Below are 15,091 nucleotides of genomic sequence, written 5' to 3'. Positions count from 1 at the left end.
ACTAGAAACTCAGGACTGCCAAGACCACCACAAAGCCATGTCCCCAGCTGCCACATCTTTTAAATACCTTCAGGTATGACAACTCAACCATTTCCTTGGGCAGCGTATTCCAATGCTTGACAATCCTTTCAGTGAGGAAATTTTTCCCAATATCCAGTCTAAACTTCCCCTAGTGCAACTTGAGGCCATTTCCTCATCCTGTCACTTATTTGGGAAAAGAGACTGATCCCCACCTCGCTACAACCTCCTCTTGGGTTCACCACTGCTAGGTGGCAGCAGGCTTTTTGGTATTGAGGACAAAAACCCCACCATACACTAACAACAAAATGTTTATTAAAGCAGTGGTAGTAATAAGTCAGAAGTGAAGTACTTTTTCAAGGGGATAAAAGGTAACCCTGTTCCTACAGGTAGCAGCACATTGGCAGACAGCTTTCCTAAGCTTTCCTAAACTCAATCTATATCTAAACAGGATCAATTCTCCATTGGTCAGTCATAAACCAGGTGGTGTCTCTCTATTTGACTGTCTGGTCTGTGATGGGTTGGAAGAGTGGACTGGTCAGCATGAAGGTAGTTGTGGAGAGTAGATGAACATTGTCTCCCTCCAAAGGATCTTTGTTTAAATGTTTTATTTTGAAATTCTTCATGCTGAGGGAGGGAGGTTCATAATGTGCTGAAATAAATTTTTAGAACCTTTACTGTAGCAGTGGTTCAGAAGCATAAGTGAAATTAATTATAGACATTTTAGCTAATCTTTAACAAGAAAAGAATTATTAAAGCTTCAGATATTATTTGGGAAAAGGGAACAGCACTGTCTCTGAAATAAGTTGCTATGGGGAGAGTCTGTTTTGTACAGATCTCCTTTCTTGGAGGAGGATCCAAAAATTGCACTTAGCTTAACACTGAATTTTTATTGAGAGCACTAGAGGGCTCTTATACACACTGAAAGGACAGTGGTAAAGAATTCAGCTACCCCACAATGGGGTGTCTGAAGCATTGTCAGAAGTACAACAGTGGGATGAAAGGGGGAAGGTGAGCTATCCTATAAAGAAACTGCACTGCTACCAAAATGGGAATTAGCTGGTTAAGGCTTAGGTTTCTCAAGTGAGAAAACTAATATTGTTAAATGCCTGGAAAGGTAAATTTCTAGTTTGACTAAAATAGCAACAAAATAAGTCATTGAGACTGTAGTTTTGAAAATTCTGTCATTGAATCAATTTAAATTATTTTGCTAAAATAGCAACATACAAAAAGTCACATAATGGAACAATTTTAGCTTTAATATGCTTTTTAAAATTACAGTTCTCAAAAAGGATTTATATCAATAACCTGCTCTAGCATTCCTTTAGCAATGGTAGGTATTTTCATCTGTTGGTAATTTTCAGTTTTAACAACCACATGAATTTGAAGTATATGGGAGAGTCTATGGTCAAGACTTCTTTTTATGGGAAGCTAGGTCTAGAAGAGCTGACAATTTTAAAATCTAAAAGAATTCATATGTCTAGAGAAATGTCTAAAGGAGTTACTTAAACTATTTGTATGTTTTCTGGTTTATATCTGCTTTTTCAAGAGGCAGAGAGAAGATGTATCACACTCCTCATGCAACCCTTGTTACAGAAGGCAAACAGAAGCTTCTAGGGGAATAATGCTGCAGCTAAGGCACTGTCCTCTACAAGTTGTTGCAACTACCATATGGACCATACATAGTTTTTATGGATTAATTGAGTCTCCCATTACCTGGCCTCATCCCCTCTTGGAGGCTATAATTTTTAACCCTTTCCCACACTTTTGTTCATCAAGAATTAAGTCCTCCTTTATACACTCATTTATGCCCATCTACAAAGAAGTGTCAAAATAAATGATCAAGAATTGAATACACTGGTTTATGAAAAGTAAAACAAAAAACCCCAAACAATCAAACAAAATCCCACATAAGAAAGATGGTCAAAAGATCAGGGAGAAATGCAAAAAATGTCTAAATACCTCTTTGCTTTCTTCCAGGTCTGATTCACTACTAAATTCTTCTGTGTTTAGATTTTCAAAGTCGGATTCACCCACAGCAATGGGCACTGTCACAGTGAGGCTTGGGTTGTTTATGAATGACATGTAATCACTCTCATCAATTATGTATTTTTCCACACTGCTGCCTGTGCCTATACCACTGGTGGTTCCATTTGCATCTTTAATATAGTCATGGTCTTTGCTTAGTTCCACAGTTGTATGGTTAGAAATACAACTATTTTTGTTGTTTAAATCTTCAAGTGGCTTGATTTCATCTAAAGCTTTCTGTTTTTTAACAAAAGCTTTTTGGATGAATTCACGTGCTTTTCTTTTCACATAATCTATGCCTTTCTGCATTCTTGCCACAGCAATCTGGAGATTGTTCATTTCATTGTCATCATCTGTCACAGCAAGGTTGTCTGCACTAAATGAGCTCAAGAGCAAGGCCAAAAATAGGTTCAGTACCTGCAGAAAGATTTTAAAAAAGGATATTCTAGACTTTATCCCAAAAAAACCCATTTATTTTTTAAAAAATATCCTATTATTGACATCAAACACTGAAATCCCAATAATTCACCATAACCAAAAATGTACCCTCAAAACTTTTTCTCTTCTCCATAAAAACCAAGCGTTCATTTAGCATAGGTCCTGTTCACTATTCAAAAATATTTGTGCAACTGACTAATATCTGTAAATATGTCTTTAATTCCCCACAATATATTTATGTTTTGGTGTCAAATCTTATAATCTAAAAATGGAGATGCCATATTTGCTGTTCAGCATCATTAAAAAGTTTAATTTATCCCATCACACAACAGAAATTAGATCATTTAGGTAACTAATCATAAGGTATAAATAATAAAAAAAATCCACAGCAAATGGTTTACAAAGAGCCCATAAACTAAAATTATTTGAAGCACAATATATTTTCAAAGGGCCATAAGAGAAATTAGTCACATTCTTAAGTACCCACTCTGACATTCTTAGGATTTTGATATTGCAGAATATTTTGTTCTCTATCCAAAAAAGCTCTTAAGCTTAACTTTAAGCGTTGCTTTAAACCACCTGCTTAAGTGCTTTGTTGAAGCAGAGCCAGAGCACTTACTTCACTTCACGACTGAGACCACTCTATCGCCAAACCATTTTTTTATTAACACTTTGATCACATACCACTAGGTTTCCAATCACCATGACCATCATGAAGACTGTAAGGCACATGGCTTGGCCAGCAACCTCCATGCAGTCCCACATCGTTTCTATCCATTCTCCACACAGCACTCGGAATACAATCAGGAAAGAGTGGAAAAAATCTTGCATGTGCCAGCGAGGAAGCACACAGTCACTTGCAATTTTGCAGACACATTCCTTGTAGTTTTTCCCAAACAGCTGCATCCCAACCACAGCGAAAATGAACACAATGATGGCCAGCACCAGGGTCAGATTCCCCAGAGCTCCCACTGAATTACCAATAATCTTAATCAGCATATTTAGAGTTGGCCAAGATTTTGCCAATTTGAAAACTCGTAACTGGAAGGAAAGAAAAATATTGTTAGGAAAACCAGAAAGACACAAAGATAATTTAAAGTTAATTAGTGGAACGGTATTAGTGCAAAATATGCCTTGAGTAGGACTGTTCAGAGGGTATCATCTTGTCTAAAAGCATGAAGATGGAAGGTTCCCTCAAGAAAAATTTGTAAAATTGTATTTTGATATCCTCAAAGCATAGCTTTTACTGAAGGCCAAAGAAGCTACTGATTGGAACTTAAAATCTAGGGTTCATCTGTTAAAATCATCTGGACCACCGTTCAACTAGTATTTGTAGAGATCTATTCCTGTGATGCCAATCAGAGCATAATACATACAGTGAGTCAATTTAATTCTGCATAGCAGGATGTTGAAAGCATGTATCTACAATGGATACATTGGAAACAGGCCCAGGGCACCCACCGCTATCGGTTTGTCTGGATCCCTATCAATTCCCATCGAAGATGGTAAGATACCACAGTTAATAAGGATTTGTGGTAGTGAAACTTGCATTAGGATCAGTACCACAGCAAACATCAAGCAAATCTTTAAGGCAAAAATAAAATAATTTTAATGAAGCCCCATTGAAAAATCAGTGCAATTGAAATATATTTACCAATCTGAATGATCGAAGAACTGATAGTCCTTCCACATCTGCAAGACCAAGTTCAACCAAGCTAAGGGTTACAATAAAACCATCAAAAATATTCCAGCCTTCCTGGAAATAATAGTAAGGATCCATTGCAATTATCTTGAGAAACATTTCTGCCGTGAAGATTCCAGTGAAGACCTAAGTTCAAAGTGCAGTTTGTTATTTCATGGTGAAATATAATACTCCAGATCTAGCTGTTGTCTAGGTTTTTAAGTCAAGCTACATCTTATCCAAAAGTGATACTTAAAAAGTTACATTTACTGTAGTAATTTATTATACCCACATTCCCTTAACAAGTGTCATACAAACAAAGTAATTTTTCAATTAATTAAATTTTATACTAAACAAATTACATAAACTTCTCTTTTATAACAGATTTAAAATCCAGTTTCAACTCTGTAAGGATGTGGACTTTCTCATGTACTGTACAAACAATATCCCAGATTTGATTTTCAGACCATAAACCAGAATGCTTTCCAAGAAATTACATGGTATAACTCTTTCTTGGTATACAAATTACAAATGAGGCCAAATCTAAGACTACAGGGGGGCAGCTTCTTGTCTGCTATGACCTGCCATTCAGTTCAACAGAGCTGTGATTATTTATACCAGATGAATAAATGGTATATTATAATGTATCTCAATTGATACAACAACTGACATACATGTACTGAGATACAGCAATTTCCTGAAGCTGAGTAACTTCTACCTGGGTGTGCCCAGTGAGTTCAGCAAAATTGGTTGGCTCAATCACTTTGAAAGCAGGAATGAAAGAGTATTTAAGAATGCATTTTAAACAAAGTACTGTTGGTAGTGGTTTCTCATCATGAGTTGCTATGCTGAACGAAGTAGGAATTATATTTAAGACCCACCAAAGTAATGACCCTGAGTAGTTTTGAGAGAAGTCTTGGGAGAATTTCTTGTAGGATAAGAATGTATTAAAGCCACTGTTAAAAACATCTTGAGCCCTGCTCAGAAATGTTATCTGTGTTTTTTTTGTTTGGTTGGTTTTTGTTTTGTTTTGTTTCGACAACCCACTTTCTAGCAAGCTGAACAGAAAATAGGACAGCTAAAGAGAATAATCTAACTGGGATAATCAGGAGACAGGAAAGAAGAGTCTGACTTGCTCTGCCTAGGAACACCAATACTCAAGATAGATTGCTACAGTCTTTAAATTCACTCTAGACACAAACACCAGAGAGGGAAAGGTTACCAATGTTTAAGCTACAGGATTGGAACCCCTGAGAAAGACATAGGAATGATACAGTTTGAAATGCTGACTTAGGTTCCTAATAGAACAGGAAGGTTTTCAAGGAGCTTTAAAGTGGAACTACTGGAGCAGGCAACCTCCAAGAGCCTCTCTATTGCAGAAGGGTTTTATGTCAGGGAGGCTAAAACTGGAAGAATGTGGTGCTTATAGACAGGTTCTCTCACACTCCCGTTGTAGTCAGAGGTACACCAAGGTTTATACTGAATTTTCTTGGTTAGAAAACAAACCTATAAAGTGCTACAAGACAAGATTTTACATTTTATTAGGAAACAAAAGCTCAGAATTTCCCTTAAGTATATGAAAATCAGCTGTACAATTTTCTATTCATTCTCCCTCCTAAATCCTATAGTTATTTACATGATCTATTTGTTCCTCATTACAAAACAAGAATTATTAAAAATCACATTATAAGAAATAAATTCTTAAAGTAAGAGATAAAGTAGGACTGTAGCTGCAGATACTTCTGTGTGATCAAACCTGTCAGTTCAAAAGCATAAAAGCTACAAAAAGTTAACTCATGAAATCTTTAATAATTTATCTTTTTGAAGCAGAGAGAGAGGGAGAAAATACAGCTGACAACATAAAGAAAATATATTTTACTAATTATCAGAGGATAAAAAAATAAAAAATAGGAGAGGAAAAAGTACAGCGGGATATTTTTCACATAAAGCATAGAAAGAAAAAGATGCACTTATCCATATAAAAAACCTTTTGCAGAAGAAAATTCTAGAAATGCTTTTAAAGGGATCTTTTAGCTAGTGTAAATTTCTGCTCAGGAAACAGCAATTAAAAACACATTCATAATTTAAAGATTTGTATTGTATTGATTGAGAAATTAACACTGCATTTATTTGCATAGTGCCTCTTTCACGGAAGCAATGCATTTTCTGGTTTAGTAGTTACACAAATCAAACTCTGCTTAAGATGGACTTTACTTAATGTAGTATTGGAGCCAATTTTTAAATTTTTAATTTGGTTTTGCAGAACACAGCAATATATTGATTTTACAGTATCCTACACTACATGAGTCAGGGTTGACAGTCAAATTTCCAAAAATGTTCTGATACTTATATCTGGAGGCCAATAAATATCCAAAAAGTTGTTAAAACTTCTTCTTTCAGTTGTTACAGGCATATTTCCTTCTAAATCATGAACACAAAAACCCAACAGACTTACCAGATTTCCAACTGAAAGTACATTATTGAATTCATCCGTCATCGGATAATGTTCCATAGCCATAAAGAGTGTATTTAAAACAATGCAAATTGTAATAGCCAGGTCAACAAATGGGTCCATTACCACTAAGTTGACAATATGTTTAACTTTTAACCAATGTGGACTGCAGTCCCAGATCAAGAAAATATTTGCAAATTTATACCAACATGGTGGGCATTTCTGTCTTGATTCTTCAAGTTCTGTGGGGAGAAGAAAGTTTATACATGTAACTATGTGATTTCTCTAACCTTCCTCATTCCAATATGAATTGTACCAATCAAGTTTTCAGTCTGTAGTGGTGTGCTGATTAACCTCCTTTAAGCCTCTATTCTACAGGGCTTTTAAGAAAGGTCTTTAAAAATTGCTATCAAATATATTTACTATGTTCAAATCTTATCTGTCAAGCACAACTTCTTTGTATTCCAATCACTATGCCAATCAACATCAATTTATACATCAGTTTGTATTATGTATTTAATTTTTCCTTGATTACACTTCAACTTGTTTCTCCCACCTACTGTTCTAGTATGTAAATATTTTTATTCTGAAATTTGTGGCATTTAAATAAAAAATTTCATTCCTATTTCAAGAGAAAAACACCTAGAATTGCTTTAAAGAGTAACTGAATAAATATATCTGCAAAAATGCGTATATATTTTAACAACAGTTGCATAAGTTTGAAAAATGTTCGGTGGCTTTTTTGTGTCCATTAATACATTTTTAATTACTATGCATAAGCATCCACTCAGTTATGACCATGCACATGAGTTAGATGGTGACAGAACAATGAGATAGAAATGCTTCCTTATGTAATACCTTTAATGCTTAGTTATGTAATAACCTTAATAAATAAAGAGCTTTGAATTTACTGATAAATATGTGTCAGTTTGTGAGATGTTATCTGTTACTTAAGCTATTTTAAATCTGTTTTCAAGTTTCAACTCAAGTTTTTCAGAAACCCATGGGAAAAACAGGATTAAATATTAAACTATGCATAGCACACACACCTTCCACAGTGTTTGTGAGGATGCTAGCAATACTCATGGCTCTTTCCCTTAAAGCTGGATCTTCCAGGAAGTCCATGGAAACGTGAAAAGAACCTGATATTCTCTTCCTCATTTCTGTTTCTGTCGTGGTGCCCTGTACAGAGAACAACAGTAGGTGAGACCATGATGAAGAAACAATGAGATAAACAAATACTACATAAGCCTGTTAGTAGTGTCTTAGCTTGGACACGTGCCCCGTGCACTTCGTATTTTATCATGTCGGACTTTTATTACTTTTTAGTACCTTTTAAATAATTTTGGAAAGGCATTAGGTCATAGGTACCTACAATTCAAGACTGAGAGTTTATTTACTTAAATTTTGCATTTTTTTCCTTCAAGATATGAAAAGTCATTTAAACAAATGGAAAAGGTTTGAGTTCAAAATACTGCACAAAATTTTGCAAACTGCAAGTTTTTTCCGTGGTCCTGCTGACAGAATATTCTGGGGTTTGTAACATAATAGCCTTTTCCCCTAATCAAACTGTAGCAAGTAAGAAAAGTCTGACTTCCTCATGCTTCCTCATGCTAGTATTTTTTAGCAGTCTGAGTAGACAAATTTTGACTAAGCAAGAGATTTTTTTGGAGACATTTTCTCTTACCTTGTATATGGTAAGAGAATGGCAGCAATTTGTGCTGCACATATGTTCACACAGACATTTGCATCTTTGGAAGTATGTATTGAACTGTGATCTTTCAATGAACTATTTGTTGTCTATACGACAATACTTCACAAGAAATGGATGGAAAATATATAGGGATGGGAAATAAATGGTAATAAGGAATTGATAACTTCCTTACATTTTTGACCAGGCTGATAAGGAAGAATGATATCAAAATTAACTAATAATGCTAATTTTGATAGTGGTAATACAGCATCATATTGATTGCAGTTATATAACATTTTTGTATAATATTTTCCATTGTATGTCAATTACGATAGCTAGATGGACCTTTAGATCAGCTAAAGGAAAGTATGACACAGTAATACAGTAAAGCATTGCATTTTTATGAATGTGTATGTTATTTTTTTATTACTTGGAAACTGCGACTTGCATTTGTTAGTTATGAGAATATTTGTAAGTAAATGCTTAGGTTGCAAACCTATCTCAGCTGGTTTATTTACTAAAGATTTTACAAGATGCAGGAGCATTCACAGCTTGACCAACCAGGAAGCATTGCCAAGGGTTCCATTCTGTAGAAAACACTGGCTGGTGCAGTAAGAAAAGGCCACCATGCCTAAGCTATTTAAAACTTTCTTACATTGTCATCAGTAGCTGGTTTATCTATTATCACCTCTGGCAGAAGCTGTCCAACAGGCGATGTAGGAACAGATGGTCCGCCAACCAGGGAAACCACCCCATTGCAATCCACAGTGCTGTGCATCTTCCCATTCACTGGAAACACTGCCAGCATCCTGGATGACCTACTGGCCTGGCTAATGTTACTGTTGCGCCGTTCACCGTGTCTGCGTGGCACAAAGAGAGAATCTCTTCTGCTGTCATTGTCTTCAAAAGTGCTGTGCTCATCATCAGCAAAGTCATTTTCTGATCCTACATCCTTTGCTCGACCTCTGAAGCTGAAAAGACTTGTTCTGCTGTTGCGCCTTGGGGAAAACAGGGAGCCACGAATGCTCAGCAAAGACTGCAGGCAAACAAAATATGTGGTTATTAGCTGAAATCCTCAGACTTAGCACTGTTATTAGATTAGCATAGGTTTTCTTTTTTTCTTAAATGAGAGTAACCATATTACCCGGAAGCTACATGCTGCTAGGAAATTTTTGCATGTATTTCATTAGATATATATTTTGCAGAAAGAAGTATCGCTGTTCATGGATTCTTAAGACAAAAACCAGTGCTGAACACTCCTTTCTCAGCTAAAGCTACCAAATAGATTAGTTGCATAATTCCTACCAAGAAAGGAAGTCTATACATGCACTTTGTTTCATGTATGAAGCATCTTGCCCATGGTGAACAAACGTTGGTTCAAACATCTTTTAAACAGGAAGAAAATGTGAGGCTATTATAACAGGAAAATACTGTAGCATTTTAACAGGTCTAGGTAATATATAATCATGCTAAAAGGAACAAAACCCCACATAATCAATCAGAGAATATTTTAACATGATTTTAAAATAATTCTATTAGAAGAACAGAGATGTGAGGTTACGTTTAAATCTAGGGGTTTTTTTTACAAGGCAGTCTGGCAGCTAGAGCACTTCCTCTCAAGCACTAGCAACGCTAATTAAGGTTAATGAAAGTATCAGTATTTCCTTTGTTTATGCAGTAGTATCACATTACTGTACTTCAGGAAGACTAAAGTAGTTTTGAAACAGCCTATGATGCTTTAAATATATGCTTTTACTAAAAATAATTATAGGCAATACCTGATGTGGAGAGGAATACTTCTTTTCGTATGTCAGTCTATTGCCTTCAATAGACAATCGGAAACCTTTCCTTCTGATGCTGTCTTCTGATTCAGATTTGTGAAATTCATCTTCATCTTTTTCCTCTCCTCCAGACTGTTCTTTCTGTTTCCTTTTCTTCCTTCTATTTCTCCTTTCTTTTGCACTCTTTGAGCTCAATTTTGATGCGTCTGAGGAACTTTCTGAGAGCCCTCCTGCTTCTCCTGCAGCACTGGGCTCCCTGGACTCTGCAGATGCTGTTACTGCTGCTGCCGTCACTGCTGCTGCCTACCATGATGGAGAAGGAATTTATGTCACTGAGCAAAACACAACATAATGTTTTCCTTTCTTTAATTTACTTATACATAATTTCTACTCCAAATGTCTCAGATCTTATATCCTACCTTCTATAGGATATCCTCTCCCTAGATTTTTTTTTTCTGATTATTTTTAATCAGTTGACTCAAGATATGTGTTGGTCATGGACTTCTCTCATCCTTCATGAGTAAATTATAAATGCAGAAGTCTAACAGATTGTATTAATGACACTAGACTAGAAAAACCTAGTGAATAGCCTATACCTAGTTTTGAATATTCCTTCTTGATGGCTGAATCATTCACAATTTCATGTCTTCAGTGCAGAATAGAAAACCTCTGAGCTAGCTCTGTCATTGAAAGACCAACAGGGTGCTTTATATTTCCAAATTCAGAAACTGTAGGGAGAATACCTCTATTAAACTCACTTCCTTACACTCCTGCATTACTACACCATAAACTATACCTGTGCTGCTTCTTGTTGCTTCTTCAGTTGTTCCAGCATCTGTTGAAATTCTGCCTCTTTTTGCTCTGCTTCTTCCAGGGTTGCTTGATTCTGCTCTTCATAGGCCATGGCAACCACAGCCAGGATCAGGTTGATCAGGTAGAAAGAGCCCAGAAAAATCACCAGAACAAAAAAGATCATGTATGTCTTCCCAGCAGCACGAAGAGTCTGGAAATAATAATTCATTTATAAGCAAGAATAGGTTAACAGAAGCTCTGGTTTTCATACTGTTAAAATTAAGATAAGGAAATTGACTCTAGTTCTCTTGCATCACCAATTTTCATTTAAAAAATTCTCACCAGCTGATAGAGGTTTTCCCAGAAGTCCTGAGTCATTAGCCGAAACAGTGACAAGAAAGCCCAGCTGAAGGTGTCAAAACTTGTGTACCCATAATTGGGGTTTCTACCAGCTTTCACACAAGTATATCCTTCTGGGCACTGCCTACAAAGACAAACTGGACATTACCTACTTAGTAATTTTAATATTGTCAGCTGCATATTGGTGTATTCATATGTGCAGCCAGAACTACAAAATAACAAGTTTTTCCAGGTTTTCCCGTCACATACTGCTGTTCCTGTTATCAATGAGGCAGGGGCTATAGTAATACTAAATTACTCACTCACCATGCAAAGACTGTTTATCCAACCAATTTACTGAGCTCTGATCAGGAACACAGATCCTAAGCCCAGTGTAAAAGCCTTTCCTATGTGAAAGGAAGTGGTCACTCAAAATATAGCCCTGCTCCAACTGCACATCTACAGAACATGGATCTAATTTCTACACAGTGCAATAATATGATAAAATTCGGTCTTACCCAGCATCAGAACTATTTCCACAAAGCAGAGCATCATTTTGCCCTTCCAGAAAATAAAAATGACCTGTTTAGAAAAGAATTTTAAAACATTATAGAATTCCAAATATAGCCATTATCTTAAATCTCTATTAAATAAATATTTTGACTCTAAAAGTTTTAAGGTGATTTCTGATCCAATTTTAAACAAACAGTATTATTTTCTCAGCAGAACAACAACTTTAGAGTAAATGACATTATTAATTTCATTAAGCACTATCGCTCACAGTACTTACTGTTAAAATGCCAAAATGTACTAAAAATTCTGTCAAATGCTTCTGGATGTAGAGTCTCCCTTCTGTCTGATCACTGAACTAAATCATGCTTTGTGAAATAGTATTGTACAGTTGTTTATTAAAATAATTACTATCGATCTGAAAAAAAAAATCTCATAATTTATTTAAAACTTTCTGATCGGTATTGCCAGGGGTTCCAGTTTGTTGCTTACAAGCACTTGTTATCTAATATGTAAACTCTGCAAAAACCCACCCAGCTGCTGATGGCTCTGATGGTGATGGGTGTGCACACACTGCAGTTGTACCCACTGACTGTATGAAGGCCCTGGCATACACCTAAATTTAACTCAGACATAATTACTGCAGCAGTCACAACTTCCGTAAGAAAGATTTTAAGAGTACATGACAAAATTATTGAACACCTTTGGAAAATAAATTGGGTAAGTTCCATCAAATCGCCTTGTAACCAACCATCCCATAGTCTGTACAGTAATGCCATAGTTAAAGGACATTTTAAATGGTTTAAATAACAAAGACATTGACCTATCTCTTCTTACAAGAACAAAGAGATTAAAAAAACTTTGTGCTTATCAAGATTCATTTTGACTGTATCCTTGAGAAGTGTTTTTCTTTTTCCCCTCAGAGTAGATGCTTGCAGTCTTGATTGCTGAAGTCTTGATTTTTGGAAGAATTATCACAGGAGGAGCTTCTCCTGTAGTAACAATCTCCCATTTGGTCACAGGCACAAGGATGTTTTTTACACAGGGTGATACCATGTGTCCCATCTCTGATGGGATCCAAAAGCATTGGCTCAGGCTGTCTGTAAGGACAGGGCGGGGACATGGTGGTGCTCCCCTGAGCACCTCCTTAGCTCCAATACTTAAGAAGCATAGGAGCTTCAGAATTAAGGTGGTACCTTGTTTGCTTCCTGAGAAGATTTGAACCCCACGTTGGATTTCTTTTCCATTGAACTGTCCTGTTAGATTCCCTTAAAATCTCATTTGAAAATGAGTGTGAGTTTAAACTTGACTTTGCCTGTGCTGCCCAAGCCAGGTTGCTACAGACACTGATGAATTCTGAGTCTGAGGAGGTGTCACAAGCTGCTGGCTCAGCAAGAAGGGACACAGTACCTGGGTCAGCTCCATCCTGTGAGCAAAATTCACCATTGGGAAAAATGAGACCTTGTTCTGACATTCTGTGAAGGACTCATTTTCACTGTCTAATGATCTATTTGCATCTCAGAGGGAACAATCTCCTGTGCTGTGTGAAGTGCACAGCCCTGTGTGTGGCTGCTGTCACTCTGAGCTGGTGTGCATTGCAGAGCTGCTGTGTGCTGAAACACAGCTGTAAACAGAAAGCTGACAGGATGCTGGCCATAGCTGACCCTTAGGAAGCAAATCTTATTCTGCATTCAGTCAGCTAATCATGATTAAAACATGTTGGAACATAACAGCTGGTTGGGAAGAAAGCAAACCCACTTTGATATAGTTTACATGGAGCAGTCAGTCCTAATCAGCACTGCACCGGCTGAGCTGAACTGCTACAACAGGTCTGCATTCAGGTTCTGTGCCTCAGACAAGATGTACCCTGCAAGGGTGCTGTACTTGCCTGCTACACGGAAACAAGAGCCACACAGGCTTTCTCTGAGTGCACTGATACACTTGGGCAAGTGCTCAAAATATTATCATGATAGGAAAATTTTTATAACACACAAGCTGAGCAGTATAAGCATGTGCCCCTATCTAGATGCAAAACTTTGAATTGTGTTTTACCAAAGTAATGTGAAAACTCCCTTTCTACACCAATGATGTATGTTTGGCTCCTCTTTAATTGATTGGGAAGTGGGAAAATCTCCCTGGTAGATGAGTGCTTTACTTCAAGCAAGATTAAAGCTGTTTGAGTAAGCATAGGGTGTAACATGAGAAGCACAGAGAATAATTTTTATTTCACAAAATAGATTGTGAGATGCTTTTTCTCAGAAAAAAATTGCTTGTGGAAAGCTTGTTAAGATAAACCTCATCTTATCTAGAACTAAGTTTATCAGAATTCTTATCTTTGAAAAAGAAAAAGGGGGGAAAAAAAAAGAGTGCTTGACTCAATGCCAGGAAAACTTGCATGAAGACCCTCTCACAATGGTGTCTCCAAAAATGAGGTCAATGGTAAAATTAGGGCTTATATGCCTTTTTCTGCATAGTATACACAACTAATGGCATAATAACTTCCATAATTCCTAAAAAAGACACTGCCGTTGCACTGCTCTGAGCTGGAGGTAGAGCACTTCTTATTGCCCTGTGAAGCAGCTGGTTTTTGTATCCTGTCTGCCTGCCCACATGCAAAAAGAGAGCAGGAAGCTGTGAGAAGATAATTTTTCTCTTAGAAACTGCTGGTAAGCAAGGACAACGTTATTAAGTTCATAATAAGACTTGTAATTTCATTATCAATTTCATAATACATATGAAATCCTGTAAATATACCAAGGGTTCATGTAGCCACTCAGTAAAATACTTCCTGGAACTAACTCAATTGATCTTTGTTTTCAGGGTGCTTCAGGTCTTCTTTAAGTCAACTGAAATCAGAACTTGAGTTTATAAATTCTTTGTTTAAAAGTCAGGAAATTAAGTTTGGCCTTGAAGTCTAGGTCTTCATTAGGAGGCTGCTTAGACTTTGTTATACCCCATAGCATGGGATCTCCATGAATTCACATGTTCAAGTAAATTGAGCTTCACAAAAAGATTGATTTAAGAAATTCAGATGGAAATCCATCATAGTCATTGATTGGTTGTGTGATCACAGTCAGAAGCTGTCTCACTTCTATTCAAAATTTGTCTGGCTTTGACTTGCAGCTATTGAACCTGTTATATCTCTGCCTGCTAGATCAAAGATATGTCTAGGATGAAAATTCTGTTCCCCATGGGTTTTTTTTTAACTGTGATCAAATCACCCCTTAAACCTTCTCTTTGATATGCTAAGTAGGCTGAGCTCCTGGTCTATCTTGGTATAAAGCGTGTTTTCCAACCCTTTAATCATTCTACTCTTTTTTGAACTTCCTCCATTTTTTCAACTTTCTATCTAAATTGAA

General features: G+C 36.5%; 1 protein-coding gene across 1 annotated transcript in view; it reads right to left on the bottom strand.

Moving 5' to 3' along the window:
- Positions 1-15,091, bottom strand: part of LOC309574965 (sodium channel protein type 1 subunit alpha-like) — a gene marked incomplete at both ends in the record, with an annotated part of 62,629 nt that overhangs the window by 31,084 nt on the left and 16,454 nt on the right. Inside the window, 10 exon segments of the mRNA XM_082285009.1 lie at positions 1,981-2,463; positions 3,169-3,525; positions 4,139-4,312; positions 6,621-6,859; positions 7,667-7,799; positions 8,966-9,346; positions 10,089-10,394; positions 10,888-11,094; positions 11,226-11,367; positions 11,741-11,804. Coding sequence (XP_082141135.1) covers positions 1,981-2,463; positions 3,169-3,525; positions 4,139-4,312; positions 6,621-6,859; positions 7,667-7,799; positions 8,966-9,346; positions 10,089-10,394; positions 10,888-11,094; positions 11,226-11,367; positions 11,741-11,804 — 2,486 coding nt within the window.

Source organism: Coloeus monedula (assembly GCF_965178545.1).
Source record: "Coloeus monedula genome assembly, chromosome: 7".
In the NCBI taxonomy this organism is placed as follows: Eukaryota; Metazoa; Chordata; class Aves; order Passeriformes; family Corvidae; genus Coloeus; species Coloeus monedula.
The sequence above is the reverse complement of the archived record's forward strand: the minus strand, read 5'-3'. Positions and strand labels throughout refer to the sequence as shown.